Genomic DNA, 20,678 nt, shown 5'->3' on the forward strand with positions numbered 1-20,678 from the left:
ACACAAATTGACTATTTACTTCCATACGATATTCATATAAAGGTTCAGTTCTTAAGCATTTACTTTTTGCAAGGAAAAAAAAAGCCATTTCTGCTGCAGAAAAGTGAACACATTCATCTGAAATAAGGTGTTTGTTTCTAAATATCAGGAAGTTCTGTATGTCCCACAGGTGGCTGGGGGCTAGCTGAAGCCTATGAATGCCTGCTGAAATTCTTTGTGCTGTAAAGTTACAACTCTCCAGTAAGAGATCTCTGGTGTCCAGCAAGAATTCAGTGCTCTCCCCAAGTGGAAGCTGTTTTTTTGTTTCTATGACTGCCATTTCCTAAAAGCAGCAAGAACTCAATTGCTCTACCATCTCCAGATCCTTGTCAAATCTACAGCACAGCAGCATTTCAGTGCCTTTTACCACTGCTGCACAGTGGTGGCAGCACATGGAGCTGGTGGGACTAAGCCAAGCAGAAGCCCTTAATTTTAAAGGAAGGAAAGAGTTTTAAGTAGTCATAGACAAATGGCATCTGCCCACTTCCTGGAAGGACTGTGCACACTTCTGTCTTCCCAGGTCTTCTATCACACTCATTACCATGACATCTGAAAGTGCAGAAAGGTAAAAACAACCTCCTTGAATAAAGGAGGTACGTCATGCAAATCCTGTCACAGTGGAGAAGGGTAATTCACTTGTTAGTGCATGCTTATGTTTCCAAAAAGCTTTAGACAACATTCCTTACCAGAGATTCAGACCAATTAACTAACATAAAATATTTTATTGAAACCATGGGTTTGGAATCACAGCTTACTCTGAGAGTCATACACTGGGCATTCATAGAATTATAAGGTCAGGCTGTCAACAGAAGGCAACTGCTTTTATCCAGTAACTGTACATCCATTTGAAAGAATGCAGGAAATACTGGAAGAAAACATATTTTAGTCCCCCTCTTTCTTTTCGTCATCCTTCATCTGTACTTGGACCTCTCTTTGTCTTTTGATTTCTTAGGACTTCTGCTTCTGTCTTGTTTTTTATCCCAGTCTCTTACTCGGAAGTCTTCTTTGTATTTGTCTTTCTGTTTGCTGTAACTGTAATCTCTCTCCTGAGAACGGCTGCGACTCCGATGCCTGTCTTTCTTCTCACTCTTTATCCTCTCTCTACAGCGTTCTCCCTCATGTTTTCGATCAGAATCCTGTTAAAGGAATTGGACAGAAATGCAGTTACAGACAAAATGGGAAAATATATGAAGACATGAAGAGTGAAGAGAACTTGAGAAGACTCAAGCATGGTTGGTTCCTTAGCTAGGGCTGGTACTACCTGAAATAGATGCACATCCATGATGATTCAAGAAAGACAACACAAAAAAACCCCCACCAAAACCACATGAAGAAGATAAGTTTTTGTCAGTGTGTATGGAAAAATGCAGGGCTGTCAGGAATGCTTCTCCTTGTATTTCCTAAGGAGCATTACCAAAAACTGATGATATCAGGGATTCCACTCGGATATTATTAAATTCTTCATAAGCATCACACAAGCTTCTAAGCTAGATTTGGATTTTTAATGTAAGTATCCAATGCAAGTATTTCCATCATAAGTTTTGGTTCAAGCCCTACAGGCATTCCAGTGCAGATGCAGAACATTTTTTAAGACATGCCTGTAATAATTCTTAATGGCCTAAACTCTAGGTTTCAGCAAAATAAATGACACTGTTACAGAGACCAATGACACACAGACAGGTGCAAACTACGTTTCCTTGAAGTTAGAAGTCCACAAGAAGAGGCAGCATGGAGAATATGATCCTCTTAAATGCACAATCAAACAACAACACAGGGTATGTGAGTTGAAATGGAAATAATGAGCTAAAGAAAAGCTAGTTATATTTTGTAGGCTTATTGGTATGACCAATAGAGAAAACACATGAGGATACACTCATACACAGGCATAGTAAAGTCTAAGGGGTCCAAGTATTAAAATGACCTAAAAAGGAGAGACCAACAGTATTTACAAGTGGTTATGGTGTTTAAGCACATGCATAAAAACTCCTGAAAAAAAAAGCTGCAAGGTCAGGGAGTCAAAAATTAGGAAATTTTGAACTTTCCCAGATTTCTTCATGTTGTCACTGAGAATGCTGTGTGAGTGGGCTCAGTGCACAGAACAGATTTGCTCTGGAGAGAAAAAAGATTAGGTAACAAAGGAGGAACTGCTGTCAATAGAACAACTGCTCTATATGTTGCACTAGGCAGTATGAAACCACTGAGACTGTAGTTAGGAAAGACAGTCTAATCAGTCAGGCCTGAAATGTCACACTGACAACATTACAGCACAGCACACACTAGACTCACTATGTGCAGACACCAACACCTGCACAGGCCGTGGCATCACAGCAGTTTTAAAAGTAAAAAGATACAGATCACTTAGGAAGCAGACACTCCATTTCAAGGAGCTCTAAAGATTTTATTAATACAAAACACTGATTTTTGACATGTGAACTAACATTTTTCAAGCACTGCTAAAAACTAGTTTGTTCTTATTATTCAATTAAGATATACCACGAAACAAAATACAAGAGGGAGCTTCAGAATCCTGCAGAAAGATACTTACACACCTCGCTGTTAAAAGGTGGCAGACACTTTTTTTTTGAAGGTATGACTGATCACCTGAAAGTTCAGTATGACTAAATGCTCTAGCAGACAGGTACCAATTTATGGAATTTTAATAACAACACTAAGCACAGATCACGATGAACTGTGAAAAATGTCTGCATTAAATTACACAGTGTTTCCTTCCTCGTTTCAGATATGATTTTCCTAAATACGCACCATGACAGTAGCATTCACAACTGTACGGCTGAAACCTATATTCCATGTACAAACAAGCAAACTTTATTTATTTAAAAGAACAGTGAAAAAACTCTACTCCAAACAGAGCTTTTATGCAGAGAGCCAGGGACCAGGATGGTTCCCAGAGCAAACACCACTTTTATAATGACATAGGTAATGCTGAAATACTAGGGTTACAATAAGCAACATAAACCCCCTGGATAAACACCCACATGAATAATTACAGGTTTGATCTATAACAAAAAAATTCTCCTACTGCTGGCTACAGTAATCTCACTGGTGGCCAAATGCCTATTCCATGTCTTTAATGTCAAACTTATTTCAGTACAGATGTTGAAATCTGAATCCGCCAAAAAGACTCAGTGGTGCTTTGAGCTATTTATAAAAACTTTGTCCATTCACTGTCAAAACGATGCACAGCCGTAGTACTCTTCTAGCCAAAAACCCTCACTCTCCATATGTTTGAACAAGACATCAAGTTTCGAGCCCCTCTGTGGCAGGAATATCAGAAGATGGACATCAGAAGATGGACATGCCAGTGGTGGAGTACAGAGAAACAAGACAATATTGGCCAGGTGAACAAGTGGTGGGCTTTGTGAATGGCTGCCTTCTACCTGATTTGTTGCTGGAGTTGCCTCCCAGCACATGGGAAACAGGAGAACAGCAGAACAGTGCTGCTGAAAAATCTAGCAGGTCATCACTGGAGGCAGGCTACTGGCCAAGTCAGGGCAGGGAACAGGTTAGTGAACACTTGAAGCTACAGAAAAATAGCCCATATTGAATGCCATAGAACGGGCAACTTGTTGAAAGGATTAAAGAAGTCATATAAGCATTGAGTTAGCCAAGCTCAGTGACGTTCATAGAAGCATTTAAGGTATAGGTGTACAGGGCAAGTCAGAAAGGGACACAAAAAAGTCACCACAGTAGCTACTATGAACACGGTGTAGTGGTCTGAATTAATAGAATGAATTGCATCTTAGTCCACCACCAACACAAGCTGCATTACCCCTTAAATAAGACTTTACATTTTAAAGTCTTTGGCATAGAAAAAGGTCAGTTTTTTAAACACTCTATATTACTAAAAACAATGTTACCTTGATATCAAATCTTTTATGCCCTAATTCAAAACCATGTTGTTTCGGAAGAGGAAGAAAAAGAGATTCTTCCTTAAAAACAGGCTCTCTCCTACTGCTGATGTTCAGATTTCTCAATACAGGATCACAGCCTCTCATCAGTTAATGACTAATGACTAAGAGATGATCACCCCAATTCTTAATCCAGCACCAGGCTGGGTTGTTTGAGGAAGGAAATACGAAAAGAGGGAAAGACATTTCTCTGGAAGTTCATGGCTGACTTCGCCAAAAGTAGTCACTTCCTAAACAGCACCTGCAGGTAAATCAGCTAGAAATACTATGACCACAAAAGTAGAATACATATGCTACCTCTAAACACATTAACCATACCACTTATAGGTACACTAGTTAAAGGTTAAAAGGAACAAACAAACAGAGACAGCCTTTTCAGGGGGAATATTTTGATCAAACTTGACCCCGAATCTAAAGGGAACAGTATGCAAAAAGCAGTAAGAGCAGGAAATTAAAACCAGAAAAATGAGTATCTCTGTTGAAACCATGCAGCACAGAAATTGGAAAGTCAGGAAGCCTCTATGCCTCACAAAAAACTATTGGATAGGCTATACTCCTCCACAGATCCAGTTATCTTAAAAAATAAAATCCAAGAGAAAACAGAGAAAACTGGAAGGGGAACAAAGTTGTAATACAGATCTCAAGCAGGAGCTTGACCTGTATTCAAAAAAACTACCAAATTCTATTCACAAACCCACATGGTAGTCCAGCCTCCTGCCCCAGACCCACATCCTGTTACCTACTAAACGCAAGCCACAACACCCTACCTCTTCTACCCACTGGAATCAAGTCAAACAGCACAAGATTCAAAAATACATTCTTAAAACATCAACACTGCTGAAGATTCAGGAAACAGGAGTCAGACTAAGAAAAGGATGAGTCAAAATATACTAAAGAAAAAAAAAATCACCAGCAAGAGAACAGAAAAACAACCTAACCTTATGGAAACTATTCAGAAAATAAAACCCCTTCAAGTCATAGCTGGAGTTCATAGAACAAACTGCAGTTCCAGTTGCCAGAACTTCCCACTATAAGCCCGTGATCTCAATTAAAATCTCAGCCACACTAAGGACTTGGGGTAGAAGTTTCTGTATGAAGCACGGCTATTGTGGTCTTTGGCCAATTAGCTGTGGGAGGTCTGCTGTTGCTTTGTTTTAAAGTTCTTACTTCAAATATATTCTATGATTTACAAAATAGGGTTAAGGGAGAACGCTTTGTTTGCCTATACTAAAAATGCTACTGTTACCCTCTGTGCTGGCCTCAGTATTCACAATGAACACACTCCACAGGATTTGTCAGCTAAGCTGGTTGCAGATTTCATTGGAAAGGCCATGCCCAAGACACTTACTGAATCTCTACATGTGAGTGAGTACATACTGCTCAGTATGTACATACTATACACTACACACTAACGAGAATAGTCAAATCCAAAGAGAAAAGTTCTTCCCAGAAATTAATTTTCACAACTCCAAGAGGGATCTATGATTCTTGTCATCAGAGAATAGAAGTAAGCCTCCTTCTGTGATTTTGGGCATAAGAAAGGTAAGATATTACAGCGAACTGGGTAAAGGTAAGTAAGAGAAAAGAAAGCCACGGGAAAGAAGATACCAGAATACTGGGCAGAGACTACAGGAACAAACCACACTAGGAGAAGGTGACTAAATCACAAAAAGATACACATACACATAGAAGAGATCATACAGTGAAGCACTAGGAAATATTCTTTTCCAGTACCAGAAACAACGCCAGGAATCCATCTGTCTTCATCCATGATTTTGTGAAATCCACTGTGCTATGAAGACTAAGACTCCCTTGAAACTATTATGACAGAGATTAACACCTTATATTGCTGCTGGTACTTGTGCCATTTGCAGGGGTGGAGACTTCTAAATGATTTTTAAATGTTCTCTGCTGATAACACATGACCACCAAGTTCCACAGGTGTAATTTCTGAACCATCAAGAACAAAGATTACTGCCAGAAATACCCTTTTCAAGAATGCTGAAGCGACAGCGTCAATCAGCCAAAAAGACAGGAGGAGGTCTAAACCAATGGTAGCCCAGACCTCTTGTCTGTACGTGCTCCAGTTGAGATTTCAATTATCTGAACAGGTGTCTCCCCTCCTCTGCCCAAGGGACCCTGACACAATTAGTACACAGTGACAAAAAGACTTTGTCCATGAATGAGCAATAGGGCTCATTGGTGGCACTGAAAGAATTTAATTACTAATGTTCATGAGAAAAGTTATTTTTAAGCATCACAGAAGTAGTGATGTAACAGAACAACAGAATCGTGAATGCTCTGTGTACACAGAACTTACAGCAGTACTCAAAACTCATGACAGGACAAAGGCTTTATTTACTGTGGCTGAAACCTTACCACTTTCTACAAAGTTGGTAGAAGACAGCTTTGTTCTCACTCATAAAGCTTGCTTTTTTAAAATAGTAGGGTTTGGGTATTTTCTTTTTCAGCTTAACTCAATTCCTCCTAATGCCCACACTGCAATGACGGTTCAACCCTCCACTTTATCATTGCAGACCTTGTTTCCACAGAACACCAATATCTTGGCTATCCCAAGTTCACAGAAATGTGAGAATGCTGTCCTGACAGGCTGCAGTGGAACTAATGAAAGACAGAACCAGTCTTTCCTGATGATCCCCTCCATGGTCCCAGCCTTACAGTACCATATGCTTGCACAGTAGAGATGCAAGCAAACCCACACACAGATTTTACAGAAATGCTTCCAAAACAGTTAGGGAAAAATAAAAAAAAAAAAAATGCAAAGAGATTGGGGGGTTTTCCATATGGGAAAAAGTCAACATATGATGGTCTGGCAAGAGAATGAAAAATAATCTACAGTCATGAAATATGATTAACTACTAGTTTATGACTGGGAATATGTGAACAACGGGTTCAAAGTGCTGAAGATCTCCTACTTTATGAGAGGCTACACTGCCTCTTTAGGATGTTTTGGTGAAAAGCCATCTAGATATGCCAAGTTGCAAAAGTCAAGAAGGATTTGGAAAGCCTCTTTTATAATCAAATATTAACATCAGGTTCACAAGTGTTGTATTTTAAGGGACTTTGCATGCCATGTCCTCATTCAATATCGGACCTGTTTTTCCTGGCTTCTTCTATGAGGAAACCAATCAACAGGTATAAAGTTAGTGCATGAAGAGGTAAGTACCTTAGATTTTTTGGTCCTCTTGTCATCATCGTCATCTTCGGAGTGGTGGTGCTTTTTCTTCTTTTGTTTTTTAGCCAAGTGTGAGTGACTTGTTTGAGACTCTTCTACATCCTCATCCAGCACAAGGTCATACTTGGCACTGATGGTGTTGGTTAAGGACAGATCTGTTATTTAATATCAATAAGTAGCAGAACACAACACCTCGTGAAGCAAACAAATCCCTGTTTATCGGAAAAGCATTTACCAAGACTTAAAATGTATTTCAGTCAGAACAGGGTTGTTAACCGAATTCTGTCCTGTCAAACAGTACAGCCAGGTCCCAGTTCTCCTTTTTTTAATACCTGTGGATATCTGAACAAGCTATGGGCTTATTTTCTCTCATGCTTGCCACAAGCAAAGTATAATCTCAGAGAATGATTTAGTTACTACTCTAGTTTCATTCTGGATACAATGTCCCTTCTGAAACTACTTAAAACTCTGTTATGCTATACGTCATTCCAGGGCCGTAGACTTGGAACATTATTTACCTGCACACAACATGGAAGTAAAAGAGTATATTTACTAAATTCATCAAAGCTATCAAGTGAAAAGCACAAAATGCTTAATTCTATCTCAAACACCAAATGGTTGGTTATGAGGCAGCAGCAAAACATCCATTTGGCAAGCTTTAAAATTAAGAAGTCTTTTCCAGGCTGCTTTCATAAACTGTACTTAATTCAAAAAGCACCTTTGACCAGAAAGGATACTCTTGCTTTGGTTTTACCTTCTCTTTCAGAGCAAGTTTTGAAGGTTTGTCACGTTCCTTCTCGTACTCTTTGAAATCGTCCTTGGTATAACGCCCACCTGTTCACAGAAAAATATAATCAACTCATTACAGCTAAAAACAACAACCAAGACACACAACTATTATTAAGTCCTGATTAAGAGCTCTTCATAACCATACAGAGATGCACAGCGGGATACAGTTCCAGAAAAAAACCTGACATCTTGGTTACAAAGAAGGAAAGGAGGACAAGCTGTGATGTTCTGTCCTTCTCTTCCTTGCAGATATCATTAGGCAACACATGGTTTTCTCCTTATTCATGTCTAGTGGAGACAACATACGAAGAAGATCACAAAGCAGAATTCAGTAACTGGCTTAGTCCCATTTAGGGATCATGTGTCACACTACTTAAAATTCTGTTACCATGAAAGTCCACAGACTATTATTAATTGACTTTTTGCTCTGGGCTGCACAAAGGGAAACCTCTGAGACAGCTACAGCTCAGTAATTCAAATGGAAAACTATATAAAAAAACCTGGTCACGTTTGGATTTAGAGAGGGGCAAGGCAGATTCCCGTTTCCATTCATTCACCGGAAGTACCAGCCCAGAGAGGAGCGAACCACAGCAACGTGCTGCCATCTCACGGCCACCCTGAGAACTGCAACATTCACTGGCTGGGCCAGAAACGGCCTCCCAAGGAACAAGGATAGCACCTCCCCTAGGTCATTTTTTAGGTACCATTGAAGCACAAGACGACAATATAGTTAGCTTTTCAATATTTTGAACAATTTAGACCTAATCTACCCAGATAAAGTTTCCCAGACAGTCAGTACAGGATGCAGTGCAGCGCATGGTATAGACAGACTACAGAGTCTGCTTTGCTCTGTGCAGGACAAGTTCTAGTACCTCAGTGTTCATGACCAGAACCCTACTTGGAGAAACTGTGTGCTAACAACCAAGGGCTGACTGCATTTTTAGGAGAAGACACATGAGAATGCCACCACTGCAATGCACAGTTGCCTCTCCAAGTCTAGTGTTTTCTTCATTCCCCAGCAACAAAATAACCACTGCATCCACCTCTTCCTCCATTTTTTTTCCTCTCAAAACATCCTCAAACACCTGAACTTGGGTTTTCATACAATACAACCTGCTGGACAGTATGTTTGACCTACTGGATGTGAAGACCAGAAATCCCTGGCCTGAATAGTGGCTTTTTCTTATATATACCTGACTGTCATACAGTGAATAAAGAAAAGAAACTAGAAAGTAACAATGTACTGCAATATTAGTTTGCTAATAAGTAATATCAAAAAACATCATGTCCAAAGCTTGAGAGGAAAAAATATTTTAGTGGCAAAAATACACTGGATAAAAAAGGTAATCAGTGGCAATGCAATGTTAATGTAGTACAGTTGTAAACCCTTCTACTCTTTCATACAAAACAAGTGAAAGGAAGAGCTAACAACTGTGTTGCTTTATTTATTACAGTACCAGGAAAATTTATATCCCCGAAGATGAGATGATTTAAACTAGAAACTCTTTATATAATGCTTAGTTTTGAACCCATAGCTTATTAAGTTATGAGGATCAAAGTATTGCAAATGTACCTACCTTTTCCTTTCCATTTAATCTTTGCAACAGACTGGCTAAAATCCACATGTATCCGTCTGTCATCTATCAGCACATTGTCCATTTTGAAGTAGGCTTTCTCACAGTCTTCCTCCTGATATTAACATTACCAGAATACCTTGAGTCATGATTATTTCGTAAGTATATTCAACTGCTTAATGACATACATTTCTTTCCAAAATTGCCTACAATATACCAGTTCTTGCATTGTACCATTTCAAAAGCAATAGTTATGCTTTCTCTGAACATCAGCATTTCAAATTCCAATTCTTTAGTTCAATTCACCGCTTTAAAAATTTGCCAGTCCAGTTAGGTATTCGGCACAATGTAATACATTCAGAAAAATAAGGAAAATAGGACAACTAAAAAAAGCTCCATTTTAAGTATGTAAGTAGGCTAAAGCAAAGTGAGAACACTTTTCCAGGATTTTCCTCACAGATTAGACAGATTACCACATACAAAGCTATGCACCACCCAGAGAACTATCACTATCAATCTCCCAGTAAGAGCAGCATGTTGATACAGTAAGCATCATTTACAAGCCCAGTGCAGGACACTATTGTATTATATATTGTATTAGCTACCCCACACTTGAAGATGTCAGCGTTTTTCCTTAATGGAAGTACACCAGATATGAATTTTTATAAGCAAAATCTACATATAGTATACCTAAAAAACATACCTTTTCAAACTCAATGAAAGCATAACAAAGAGATTCACCAGTCTTCCAGTCTCGAATCACTTCACAGCTGAAAAATTGATATAAAATTAAAATGTCAATGCTGTTGAAGCAAAAATCATAGGATAGGAAAGCATTGCTTAAAAGGGAGAGTAACAGTTTAAATAAATAAAAAAATTAATCACAAAACCAAAACACCTCAAAGGTATTACAACACTTGATTCTGAGACCCCCTACTGATGTGGGGGTGTCTGCACAGAAAAAATGCCTGCGACATTACTTGAGTAATTACACTTAACTCACAAACAGCTACCATGAAGTGTAGAACTAGAGATTAATTTTTAATTAATGAAATAAAATATATTTTCCAATATTTGTTATTAATTTTTTGCATTTCACTAATGCAACACAAGAAATTTCACATTCTGTTTTCTCAGTCATTTTAAGCGAAGTTTAAACAGACACCATGTGACAAACTTTCTCTTCTCAGCAAGCACCTCTTTAGCAGCCATCATTTCATCAGGCAGTTCACAGGGCAAAAATAAGAAGCCCAAAAGTATTGAATCAGTAGATGCAAAATGGGAACAATACAGAATTGCATCAGTATTACCCAACTCTTGTACTTGACATGAGAATTCTGACTACAGGATGCTGAAGGAGGACAGACAACCAGGGCAGGAAATGTGGCATTAAGGTGAGACTTAATAATGTGAGACCTCCCCCACATGTACTGAGGAAATGACAAATCAGGATTAGGATACACAATGAAAAGGGGGGGGGAGAGAAAAAGAAAAAAAGCAGAACACAAGGCTATTCAGAGAAGCTATAGCCATTCATTGCAGCAGCCATCAGCAAGGAAGATGACAGGATGGTTTTCTGCAAGAATGCTGCTTCGTGGATTATTCCAAGAATCTATCTCAAAGTGGAAGGATTGCAGAAGAGGTAGTGAACAAACTGATAGAGGGAAAAAAATAAATCCCTAGGACAAACAGACATCATGCTGGAGTTGTAAGAGCTGCACACAATGCCCATTTCACCACCCCCTTTCCCCCCCAGACAATCCAGTTTAGGATCTGGGTGTCTGCAGGCCTGTGTGCCAGTACCACACAAACTGGTAGAAACTCAAAGCAGAACAGACTTAGTGTGTGTCTGAATACACAGGGCCTACTCAGGACCACCTGAATAAACCTAAGTGAAGTGCTCTGAAAGAGTCAATATGCTTATGCATGATGATGATGCATTTGATGCAGTCTTTTGAAATCCCTCTGGAATTTCTAATAAACTCCTGAACCAAAGGCTTTCGGGGAAAAGGATATAAGGAACATCTTTGCACTGATAAACTTGCAAAAGGTCAGGTAAGAGCAAACTGATTTCAAAGTTTGCTGATGATAATAAATTGTGCCGATGATACTAATTGTTAAAGGTAGCAAAAATAAAGACTGAAGAAATTGCAGAAAGTCCTTATGAGACCAACAAGACAGCAAATGATGCTCATATGATGTAGATAAATGCTACAAGGTGAGCAAGGGTAGAATCGTGTGCATTATAAAAAAAAAAAATCCAACAAAACCCCCTCAGCTTTAGTATTCACTAGAAAAGGAGTTGAGAATAATGCAGAGACCACCACTGTGCCACTGCATATCTGTAATTTCTTCAACACCATGTGCAGTTCTGGTTCTCTCATCTTGAAATGAAAACAAAAGAACAGGAAAAAGTCAAGAAAAGAGAAACAAGGTAAGGAAATTCCTACTACAAAGCATGAGTATGTAGGCTAGTGCTCTTAGCAGTGGAAAAATTTACTTTGGAGTATAGGACAAAGAGGTGTAGGAAAGCAGACTTCATTGCCCATCATGTCTTTTGATAGCAGTACTAGGAGGAATCAATTGAAACTACCAGAAGCCAAGTTCAAAACTCAAAAAGGCAGCAGGCACCAGAAACACCTTACAGTGAGTATATCAGATGTCAGAAATGTTTGTTGCTTTATCCCAAAACATATTTTACCATAATTACCTTTTAATGGGACCAAATCGTGAAAATATTATCTCCAGGTCTTCCCCTGTGGTCACAGGATTCAGCTTACAAACAAACAGCACATTTTCTGGTGGCTTGACATCTGCATCTGGTAAGTCTCCCACCTGTGGCATACAGAAAAGGATGTTCATCACTTCTGCCTAAAGCTCTTTACAGGCAGCACAGCACACTGGCAACACAACTTTTGTATGATCTCAAAAAAAAAAAATCTTTCCTATCACAAAATCAAAAATTAAATTATTTTTCCTACTCAGTGCCACAGAAAAGTCTTTTCCATAGCACCTAAAAATTATTATCTATTTGCAATTCCACCGCTGGGACTTCATTGAAGTTGACAAATGCTTTCTACTTTGCTTTTCCTGTTCATAACGTAACAGAGAATTCTAAAAGCGCTTCTTTTTCTCCTACAAGTCTTCTGCAACATTGCAGCCATATCTGGGGTTTGACCTTGGAATTAGGCTCTGCTGCGAACTATTCACCATAAATCTGAATTTGGTAGTTGTAAAGGAGTGACATGGATTCACTCATTCTTCAACAGTGCATATGCTTTTTTAATTTTTTTTCCCTTTAAGAAAAAAAAAGATTCCAAAGCCTATTCACAATTTTTGTTACTACTGAGTTTACAACTGCCAGCAGTTACCAAACACTAAATTTAAGAAGGAGGAATACAGAGTTAACCAGTGTTAAATTCAACTAATTCCACAGGAGGAAGAGTGCCATTACAGATATGAATAATGCAACTTCAATGCCACTGTATGTACTGGGAAGAGATTATCACAAATTAGCTCAGCTCTCTCCCACACATGCTAAACCTTTCCCAGGATTACAAATACTCAGCAGCATGTTATATATGTTACGTTTTTTAACTGGATGCATTTCTAGCAAGTTTTTACAAAGCCTCCACTGCCCCACTTTTAATCCTGGCTTTGAAAATGAAGTATCACCAGTTTTATCAAAAAACCACATCCACTGCTCACACTCAATCCTTTTCATTGTACCACAGACATTTAATAGCACAGATTCTGAAACATGACATCATCACAAGATAAGCAATTTCAAGATAAGTAGCACACATTCTTCTAGACTTAATAACACATGCACACGCTGGAATAACATCTGCAAGGTAAATTCAGGAAGATTTTCACCATTTCCAGAAGAATGGCACGAGTTTTTGCTTCTTTTTCTGCTTGAACTTCCTCTATTTCATCTGCAGACCGTCCTTTCATGTCATCAATTTCTTCATCTGCTCCTATTCTGCCACTCTGAAAAATTAAGGAAAAAGCTATTTATTACCAAGTCATGGCCAAAAATTCTTTCCTACTTTCCAAATATTACTTGTATGATCTCTCCCCTCACACCTCAAGACATGAAAACGCTTAAGTACTGTATCTCCGCAGAAATGGACTTTCAGGCACTGTGAACTGTGTATGAAGTTTTGGGACCAGTCTAAACCATATTCAGTTAAGTATTCTAAATTCTTTTATATTCCCACCTCATACTCAAAAAGTCATCACAAGTGTCAACTCATTTCTAATTCAGATAGTTCCTACCCAAAATGAAGATCAGGAACACTGCAAGTATCCATGATGTCTTGTAAGACTCAAACATTAAATAGAATATAGCAAAATAAGAATTTTATTTTTATACACCTACACCTAGATAGGATTCAAAGTTTAATTTTTCTCCTCTTCAGCACCTCCACAAAGCTCTCCCTCTTACACCTTTTGGTGTCTGTATCTTCAGAAAGGTTACAAAAAAGAAAACTAAGTAAAAGTTTTCAAATCCCTACACAGTTGGCAGTGAGCTATTAAACTCCTTATACCATTTAAGGTATCTGAAGGCACATCAGACTAACCACAGTGCAGACGCACTATGAAAGCCTCCTTCCAATCTTGTAATTATATGTATTAAGTTTGAGAATAAACAATATTCTCTCTAGTCAATTTATTCATTGCTTGAAAAAACTCCTTTCCATGCAAGGAGATAATCTCACATATAACTTCCATAACTCCATGCTATGAGTGAATTATTAACTACTCTAATTATTTTTTAGAAAATTCCTTCTGTTTGAACAAGTAGTCCACAACAGTATGCATGTTAGCACATATGACTCAAAGAATGATCACAATTACTTCCACTGAAACACATACTATTTCACATTTAAAAGGAAAATAGTGGTAACTACTTTAACAATAGTAAATGTTAGTTATATTTTGTCTTCTACCAGAGTATACAGAAAACAAATAATACCAAAGGTGAATATTCTGAATGTTCCGCTTATCTACACTGCAAATAGAAATCTAAAATACAGCTTTCAAACCTAAATCCACCAGAGCCACAGGGGAGAGCACTCAAGTCACGCTTTTAACATTTTCTTGAAAGATTAAGCAGCTGTATTTGATTCAACACAGCAATAGCTTCAAATAACTGACAAGCACTTGACATATCAGAACTCAAGATGCGCAGTAGAAGAGTATTGCTTATCCTCCTGTGTGAAAAAATGTGTCGTTCTTTTAGGACATGGATTCAACAGACAAAGTCTTAAAAGACTGAATTCTTATTTTGGCCGTGTCTGTGCTGGACACCACTAGAGATAAATTTATTTAATTATTTCTTCCAACTTTTCCCCGAGAAGATAACATGAGCACTCACATCGAGCTGTTCCTTCGTAGGTTCTGGTGAGTGATCAGGAACAGCCAAGCCAGGCGGATCATCAAATGGATCATCTAAAATGACTGTGTGATTTATCCTTACAGAGAACAAAATCAAGATCAGCATCAGTTACATGCAAATAAAACTCTCTTTACCCAAGTAAGAGCAAACCAGCCCCACTAATTCTCAGTTATATCCCAAACAGCCAAACATAGAATCATAGAATCAGCTGGGTTGGAAGGGACCTCTGAGATCATCATATACTGTATGCTTGTAAATTCTAGTACTGATGCTTGTAAATTCTAGTACTGATGCTTCTGTAAGGGCGGCATAGTTGAGTTGTTTATTTAGTACTTGCTTATTTTACCACTACTGGAATAAAAAAATATTTAACATAGCATGTACAGGTCACCTGACTTCAAAATATTCATCTAGTTTCAAAAAAAAAGACTAATTCATTTAATTACAATGTATTCCTCAAAAAGTGAAGTTAAAAGCAGTCACACCTGATATCTTGATATGGGATAAAGTCCTTATCTACAAAGGTTTCATTAATTGTCTTCAATACATCCATGCCTTCTGTCACTTCTCCAAATACTGTATGTACACCATCAAGGTAATCCAGGTTTTCCCCTGTAGTAATAAGAAACTACAAAAGAAGACACAAAACCAGTAACAATGAATACCAAAATTCAGTTTTGTTTTGTTTTGTTTTTTTAACTTAGGAGAGAGAGACAACTCTCACTGAATTCGATGGGAAAAAAATTCTTCCTGACTTTTGCAGAAGAAGATTAGTCTTCTTCCATCAGCTCTGGGAGCATTGTGAGCCAACCTACAGCTCACAGCCACTGCCTGAGGCAGAGAGGCTCTCTCATACAAGTGTCCCTCTGCATGAGCCTTCAGCTCTGGCTCTCTGGATCCTTTTGTGAGTTGGTTTGACTCAGCAATCTGGCAGAAAGTCAGACAGGCAGAGGAAGAGCAGACAGCTACCTGCTGAGTAGGTTTCTTGAGCAAGATCAGCAAAGGCTGTGACAGGCACCGCAGCTGATGAAAGGGAGAGGGCAGAAAGAACAAGGCTACCCCTCCGGGTAGCAGTGAGTTGGGAGCTGAGCTCTAATCACCTGTTCAACAAGCAGCGGTCAGCAGGTGCATTTTCATTAATTTGGCAAAAACTTCCACAGTTCTACCTTCACCTAATTCTACCCAGACTTTTTTCCTTACTTCCCACAAACCCTTCTCTCCTGAAAAACAGGATGCAGTAGCATTGAGAGAAGAACTAGCACACAGTAGCACTGACTTAGATCAACTGGCACTGAAATGTATCAGTACAAATCAGGTCTTTCACTTCAGGGCAAAAGTGAAACTCTGGAAAATGATACCAACTGAGCACTTGGTAACTAATCAAACATGGAGGGCACTTGGTAATGAATGAAGGAGGAAGAAGCAGATATGCACAAATAACAGAACACAACCATTACATCCACACTTTACAATCTGACCGGTAACATCTCACTCCTCATTCTCTCTGCAACACAGCTAAGACTGGCTAGTATTTGGTATAGGTCACACCAAGCTACATTCTACTTGTAAGGCAACTCCATGTAATTCCTTACTGGAATTTTTCTTTCCCAAGGAAGAAGCTGAAATAATGTTCCTGGGAATTGCATTCGTTCCCATATGCCTGTATATACACTAGCAGGCTGCATCTTAAATATAAATACAAATATCACCTCTTTTTCCTAAACCCCACACCCAAACACTTTTACACATACAGTGTAAGGAAGCAGCAAAATTAACTGCATATATTACAAGCTCTAGCTGGAATAAACCCATACTTTTTTCTTAACTGTTCTTCACATATTAAGAAACCCTCTTTTTAAGAATTAAAACATATGGATATTACAAGTGAGGCATTTTAAATTTATAAAAGTGACAACAGACCTAAAATAACAATTTAGAAACAACAGCATTCTATGCAAAAGAACTTTAAAAAAAATGTAAAAAACCCTACCTACAGCAAAAATGCACATGAACAAGGAACAGCAAAGGGCACACCACCACTTTCAAAAACTGTTTTATACCAGCACTGGGGTAAACTGTAAACTTACTGTATTATTAATACACACTTTTATGTAACAATACAGAAGAAACCGTGGTATGATTTCAGTTTCCAAACTAACATCAAGTCATAACCAGAAAATTTCAAGATTATTTCAAACCCCAGTTTCCTTACTTTTCCCTTCCATTCAACTACAGATTTTTTTCCTGACTGTTTTATACATTAGCAAAATCCCATCAAAGTATTAACAGGAATAAATAAAGGAAAAAATAGAGTACTGAGTGCTAACAAATAAAACTAATCTAGGACAGGATTTGAATCTGAGTATTTTAATTTTTCTCTTGTCTGTAACAAAATACCCATTGGGACCTGAAATCCTATGCAAAATATTGAACTATGGCTGGTTTTTCACATGTCTTTTGACCATATTACAAGATGATGCTATTGAGATGACGCTATCATTGTTGCATTGCTTTTGTAAACTCATGGAATCTTCATTTTAGTTACTTAGATGTGTACCAACACTGTGTACCAACCTGTGATCCATGTTGATCACTGCCATTGTTCACCATTGACACAGTTCCTTTCTTCTTATGCTTGATTCTCGGCACCTTTTCTGCCTCAAAAAATCTAGCTTGATCACCATAGAGCTGACTGAAAATATATATAACAAATTCGTTATAAGAAAAAGTGAGCTAATTAAATGCTGTAAAACAGTAAATAAGACATCTTAAAAATTTTTACATTGGCCTTCAAATAAACCCAGAACATACACTGCATCCATGCACATTTTTATGGACCTGTACACTTATATAGTTCACTTTATATTACAGGGGAACAACAGATTTTTCTGAGACATTTCACAGAGTCTTTCTGGGTTGGGGGAGATAGAGGGTGTATTTACATGCTGTTAAATGCAGTATATAACATTTTTCTGAGGCATGAAGTAGGTTTTAAGTAGGTTCTGTAAAAATAAGTTATTCCACACTGTAAAAATGCAGTCATTTACATCAAAAATTTCTCTTCCAAGAGAAACAGAAAACTAGATTTTGTGGACTTCAGCAATAATGAACAGGTAAAAAAGACCAACTGCCATTCTCCATGCTAGCAGCAGGACAGGATCTCACATTCTCTCATCACACTGCACTTCTCTACCTGCCATATCAATAAGTCTCAGAAGACTTGTAACAGAGCAGAGTATCAAAATAAACTTGATCTACTTGTGTGCAGAGAGAGCTTAAATCTGGCAAGTTCACCTTCCTAGACTTGCATCTGCTTAGCACAATTATACTGTTTCCAGGACCACAAAGTGAGGATTCATGGATCCATGGGTTCAAGGTTTTGTATTTAAGAGGTTCAGACAGACTTACAAAAGCCAACACTGGTCGAGCACCATTGTCTCTGTTCAAACTGAACTATTTATCTCTGTATATTGTGCCCCCCAGCACTTTGTAATTAGTCCTGCTCTGCAATTTTAATTCTACTTTTAATAACAATTTCAAAGGAATCATATAGAACATACACATTTTGCTAACTTCCATCCTAGCTGTTCGAATGATTTCTTCAATTTTTGTCTGCATGACCACTGGACATGTCTTAAACAAGGAAGAAAAGCGATTTCCTTATATACATTCAAAATTACTAAAATGAACTCAAATAAATTTTTAGAACAAAGGGATTACATTCTTATAGACAGAGGAAATCAAATATAGCCTCTATGTTTCACTCATGTTCAATTAACTACATTTTGTTACAAAGATAAAAGTAGTAACAAACTGCTAATGGTTTTGCCTTCTACAGAGCACTTAGTTATGATACTTCTCTTACCAAACTACAGTTATTTGCTAGTTTTTAAACAAACAGAAGTGTATGTACAAGCTGTTAGTTGTAACTTCACTTCTAAGGTTAAAGATAGAATAATGTCCAGGGAAAAAAAAATGGAATGGCCAAAGGCAGCATAGAAGTTAAAAGGTATCTGGGTATGACAACCAAAGAAGCCTATGCATCAACATTTTTACTTCCCACCAGTGATCCTGCCTCAAGAGAGCTGAAGATAGTCAAACTGGAGCCCCTATTTCCCTACACAATTCATTGTTGATACATATATTATACACACACATACATATATCACGTTGATACTTACCAAAATATGGATTCCCCTCCACGGCCAGTTCCCATGGGGTCCCCAGTTTGTATAATAAAATCCCTCTGTCACAAAGCAGAATATGTTAGATATTAGCTTTCGTGTTTGTGATTTTAAACCAACAACAAAAAAAAGGAATTGAGAATCCTCACCTGTACATTGTGAATAAGACAATAGTTGTAGTACTTGACTTTGCAGAGTTTCAGGAAATTCAGACAAGCTGTAAAAAATCATACCAGCATTTACTAAAGGAAACTCCAGATACAGGAAGAATAGATATAACAGATATTCAGTTTAACGTGTAGAAAAGTGTTTTTGGAGCAGATTGTGTCGAGATTTATCAGAGTATAATCTATAAGCGCTGAAATACTCTAAGGAGAGGTAACATTTCCTCCCTTCCTACAGCCCATCTCTAGCGATTCGAAGAACTCTAAACACGGCTAGTTATACAGAAACACACTTGATTTTCCCTCCCGTTTCTTTTCAAACACCTAAGAAAGAAGATCGCAGCAGCCCTTTGATTTAGAATATATTACATTTGTGGCCGCAAGCGCCGCCTGGATCCCCCGCCCGCCCCAGGGGCGCCCAGCCCGGCCGCTATCCCGCTCGGGGCCGCCACCTGCCCGCGCAGGGGGAACGCGGTACCAGCAGGGGACAGGGGCCAGCCCGGTCCCGGTGGCGGACAGGGGCGGACCCACGGCCGGTGGGGCCGGCTCGTACCGCGGGGCCGCTCCTCCGTGTACAGGTCGATGACCAGGTCGCCCACCGTGGTCTCCAGCAGCACCGCCATGGCCGCCGCCCCCCCCTCCGCGCGGTGGCACGGCTGGCCGCGCCCCTGCCGGCGCGGAGGCCCCCGGGGCCGTGAGGGGCGGGAAGGGCTGTCCCGGGGCTCTGAGGGCGCAGGTGTCGGAAAACGTGGAATGTGCCGATCTTAAGGCAGGATGTAAGATGTAAGATCCTTGTGTAGCTTCACACAGAATCACGGAATGAATTGGGTTGGAAAAGACCTCTGAGGTCATCGAGTCCAACCTATGAACGAACACGACCTTGTCAACCAGACCATGGCACTGAGTGCCACATCCAGTCTTTCCTTAAACACCTCCAGGGACGGTGATTCCACCACCTCCCTGTGGGCAGTTCATTCCGGTGTCTAATCACCCTTTCTGTGAAGAAATTCTTCCCAATCTCCAACCAAAACCTCCCCTGGCGCAGCTTGAAGCCATGTCCTCTCATCCTGTCATTGGTTGCTTGGGAGAAGAGGCCGATCCCCACCTGGCTACAATCTCCTTTCAAGTGGTTGTAGAGAGCGATGAGGTCACCCCTAAGCAGCCTCTTCTCCAAGCTAAACAACCCCAGCTCCCTCAGCCTCTCCTCATAGGACTTGTGCACCAGATCCTTCACCTTTGTCGCCCTTCTCTGGACTCTCTATTTCAAGCCTAATCAGCAAGAAAGGAGACCTAATCAGTGGAACAGACAGCAGTCAGCATCCCTTAGCCAAGGACATCCTAGAACCAACAAGCTTTCAGGATGCAGCGAATCAAGATATTGATGCCTCTCTATATATAC

General features: G+C 39.2%; 1 protein-coding gene across 1 annotated transcript; it reads right to left on the minus strand.

The window, feature by feature from the left end:
* Positions 1-741: 741 nt before the first annotated feature.
* Positions 742-19,920, minus strand: PPIL4 (peptidylprolyl isomerase like 4). Its single transcript, XM_018078356.3, has 13 exons — positions 19,833-19,920; positions 19,265-19,332; positions 19,113-19,177; positions 17,506-17,623; positions 15,417-15,559; positions 14,911-15,007; positions 13,404-13,520; positions 12,238-12,362; positions 10,231-10,297; positions 9,531-9,642; positions 7,902-7,998; positions 7,156-7,294; positions 742-1,175 (listed from the first exon to the last, which is right to left on the minus strand). Exons 1-13 carry the CDS (start codon positions 19,900-19,902, stop codon positions 951-953), a joined length of 1,443 nt encoding a protein of 480 aa, XP_017933845.2. The 5' UTR covers positions 19,903-19,920; the 3' UTR covers positions 742-950.
* Between the last annotated feature and the right edge of the window lie 758 nt (positions 19,921-20,678).

The sequence above is a fragment of the Manacus vitellinus genome, unplaced genomic scaffold (genome assembly GCF_001715985.3).
Source record: "Manacus vitellinus isolate BGI_N305 unplaced genomic scaffold, ASM171598v3 scaffold_4_pilon, whole genome shotgun sequence".
NCBI classification, from domain to species: domain Eukaryota; kingdom Metazoa; phylum Chordata; class Aves; order Passeriformes; family Pipridae; genus Manacus; species Manacus vitellinus.

What these genes read in the sequence shown, in the direction of transcription:
- PPIL4 (XM_018078356.3), bottom strand. Translation starts at nt 19,902, where the DNA reads ATGGCGGTGCTGCTGGAGACCACGGTGGGCGACCTGGTCATCGACCTG. An exon ending in GGAGGGGAATCCATATTTTG is followed by an intron (nt 17,624 to 19,112) that starts GTAAGTATCAAC and finishes ATATATTTTCAG; the next exon opens with TCAGCTCTATGGTGATCAAG. An exon ending in GTGATCAACATGGATCACAG is followed by an intron (nt 15,560 to 17,505) that starts GTTGGTACACAG and finishes CTTCTTTTGTAG; the next exon opens with TTTCTTATTACTACAGGGGA.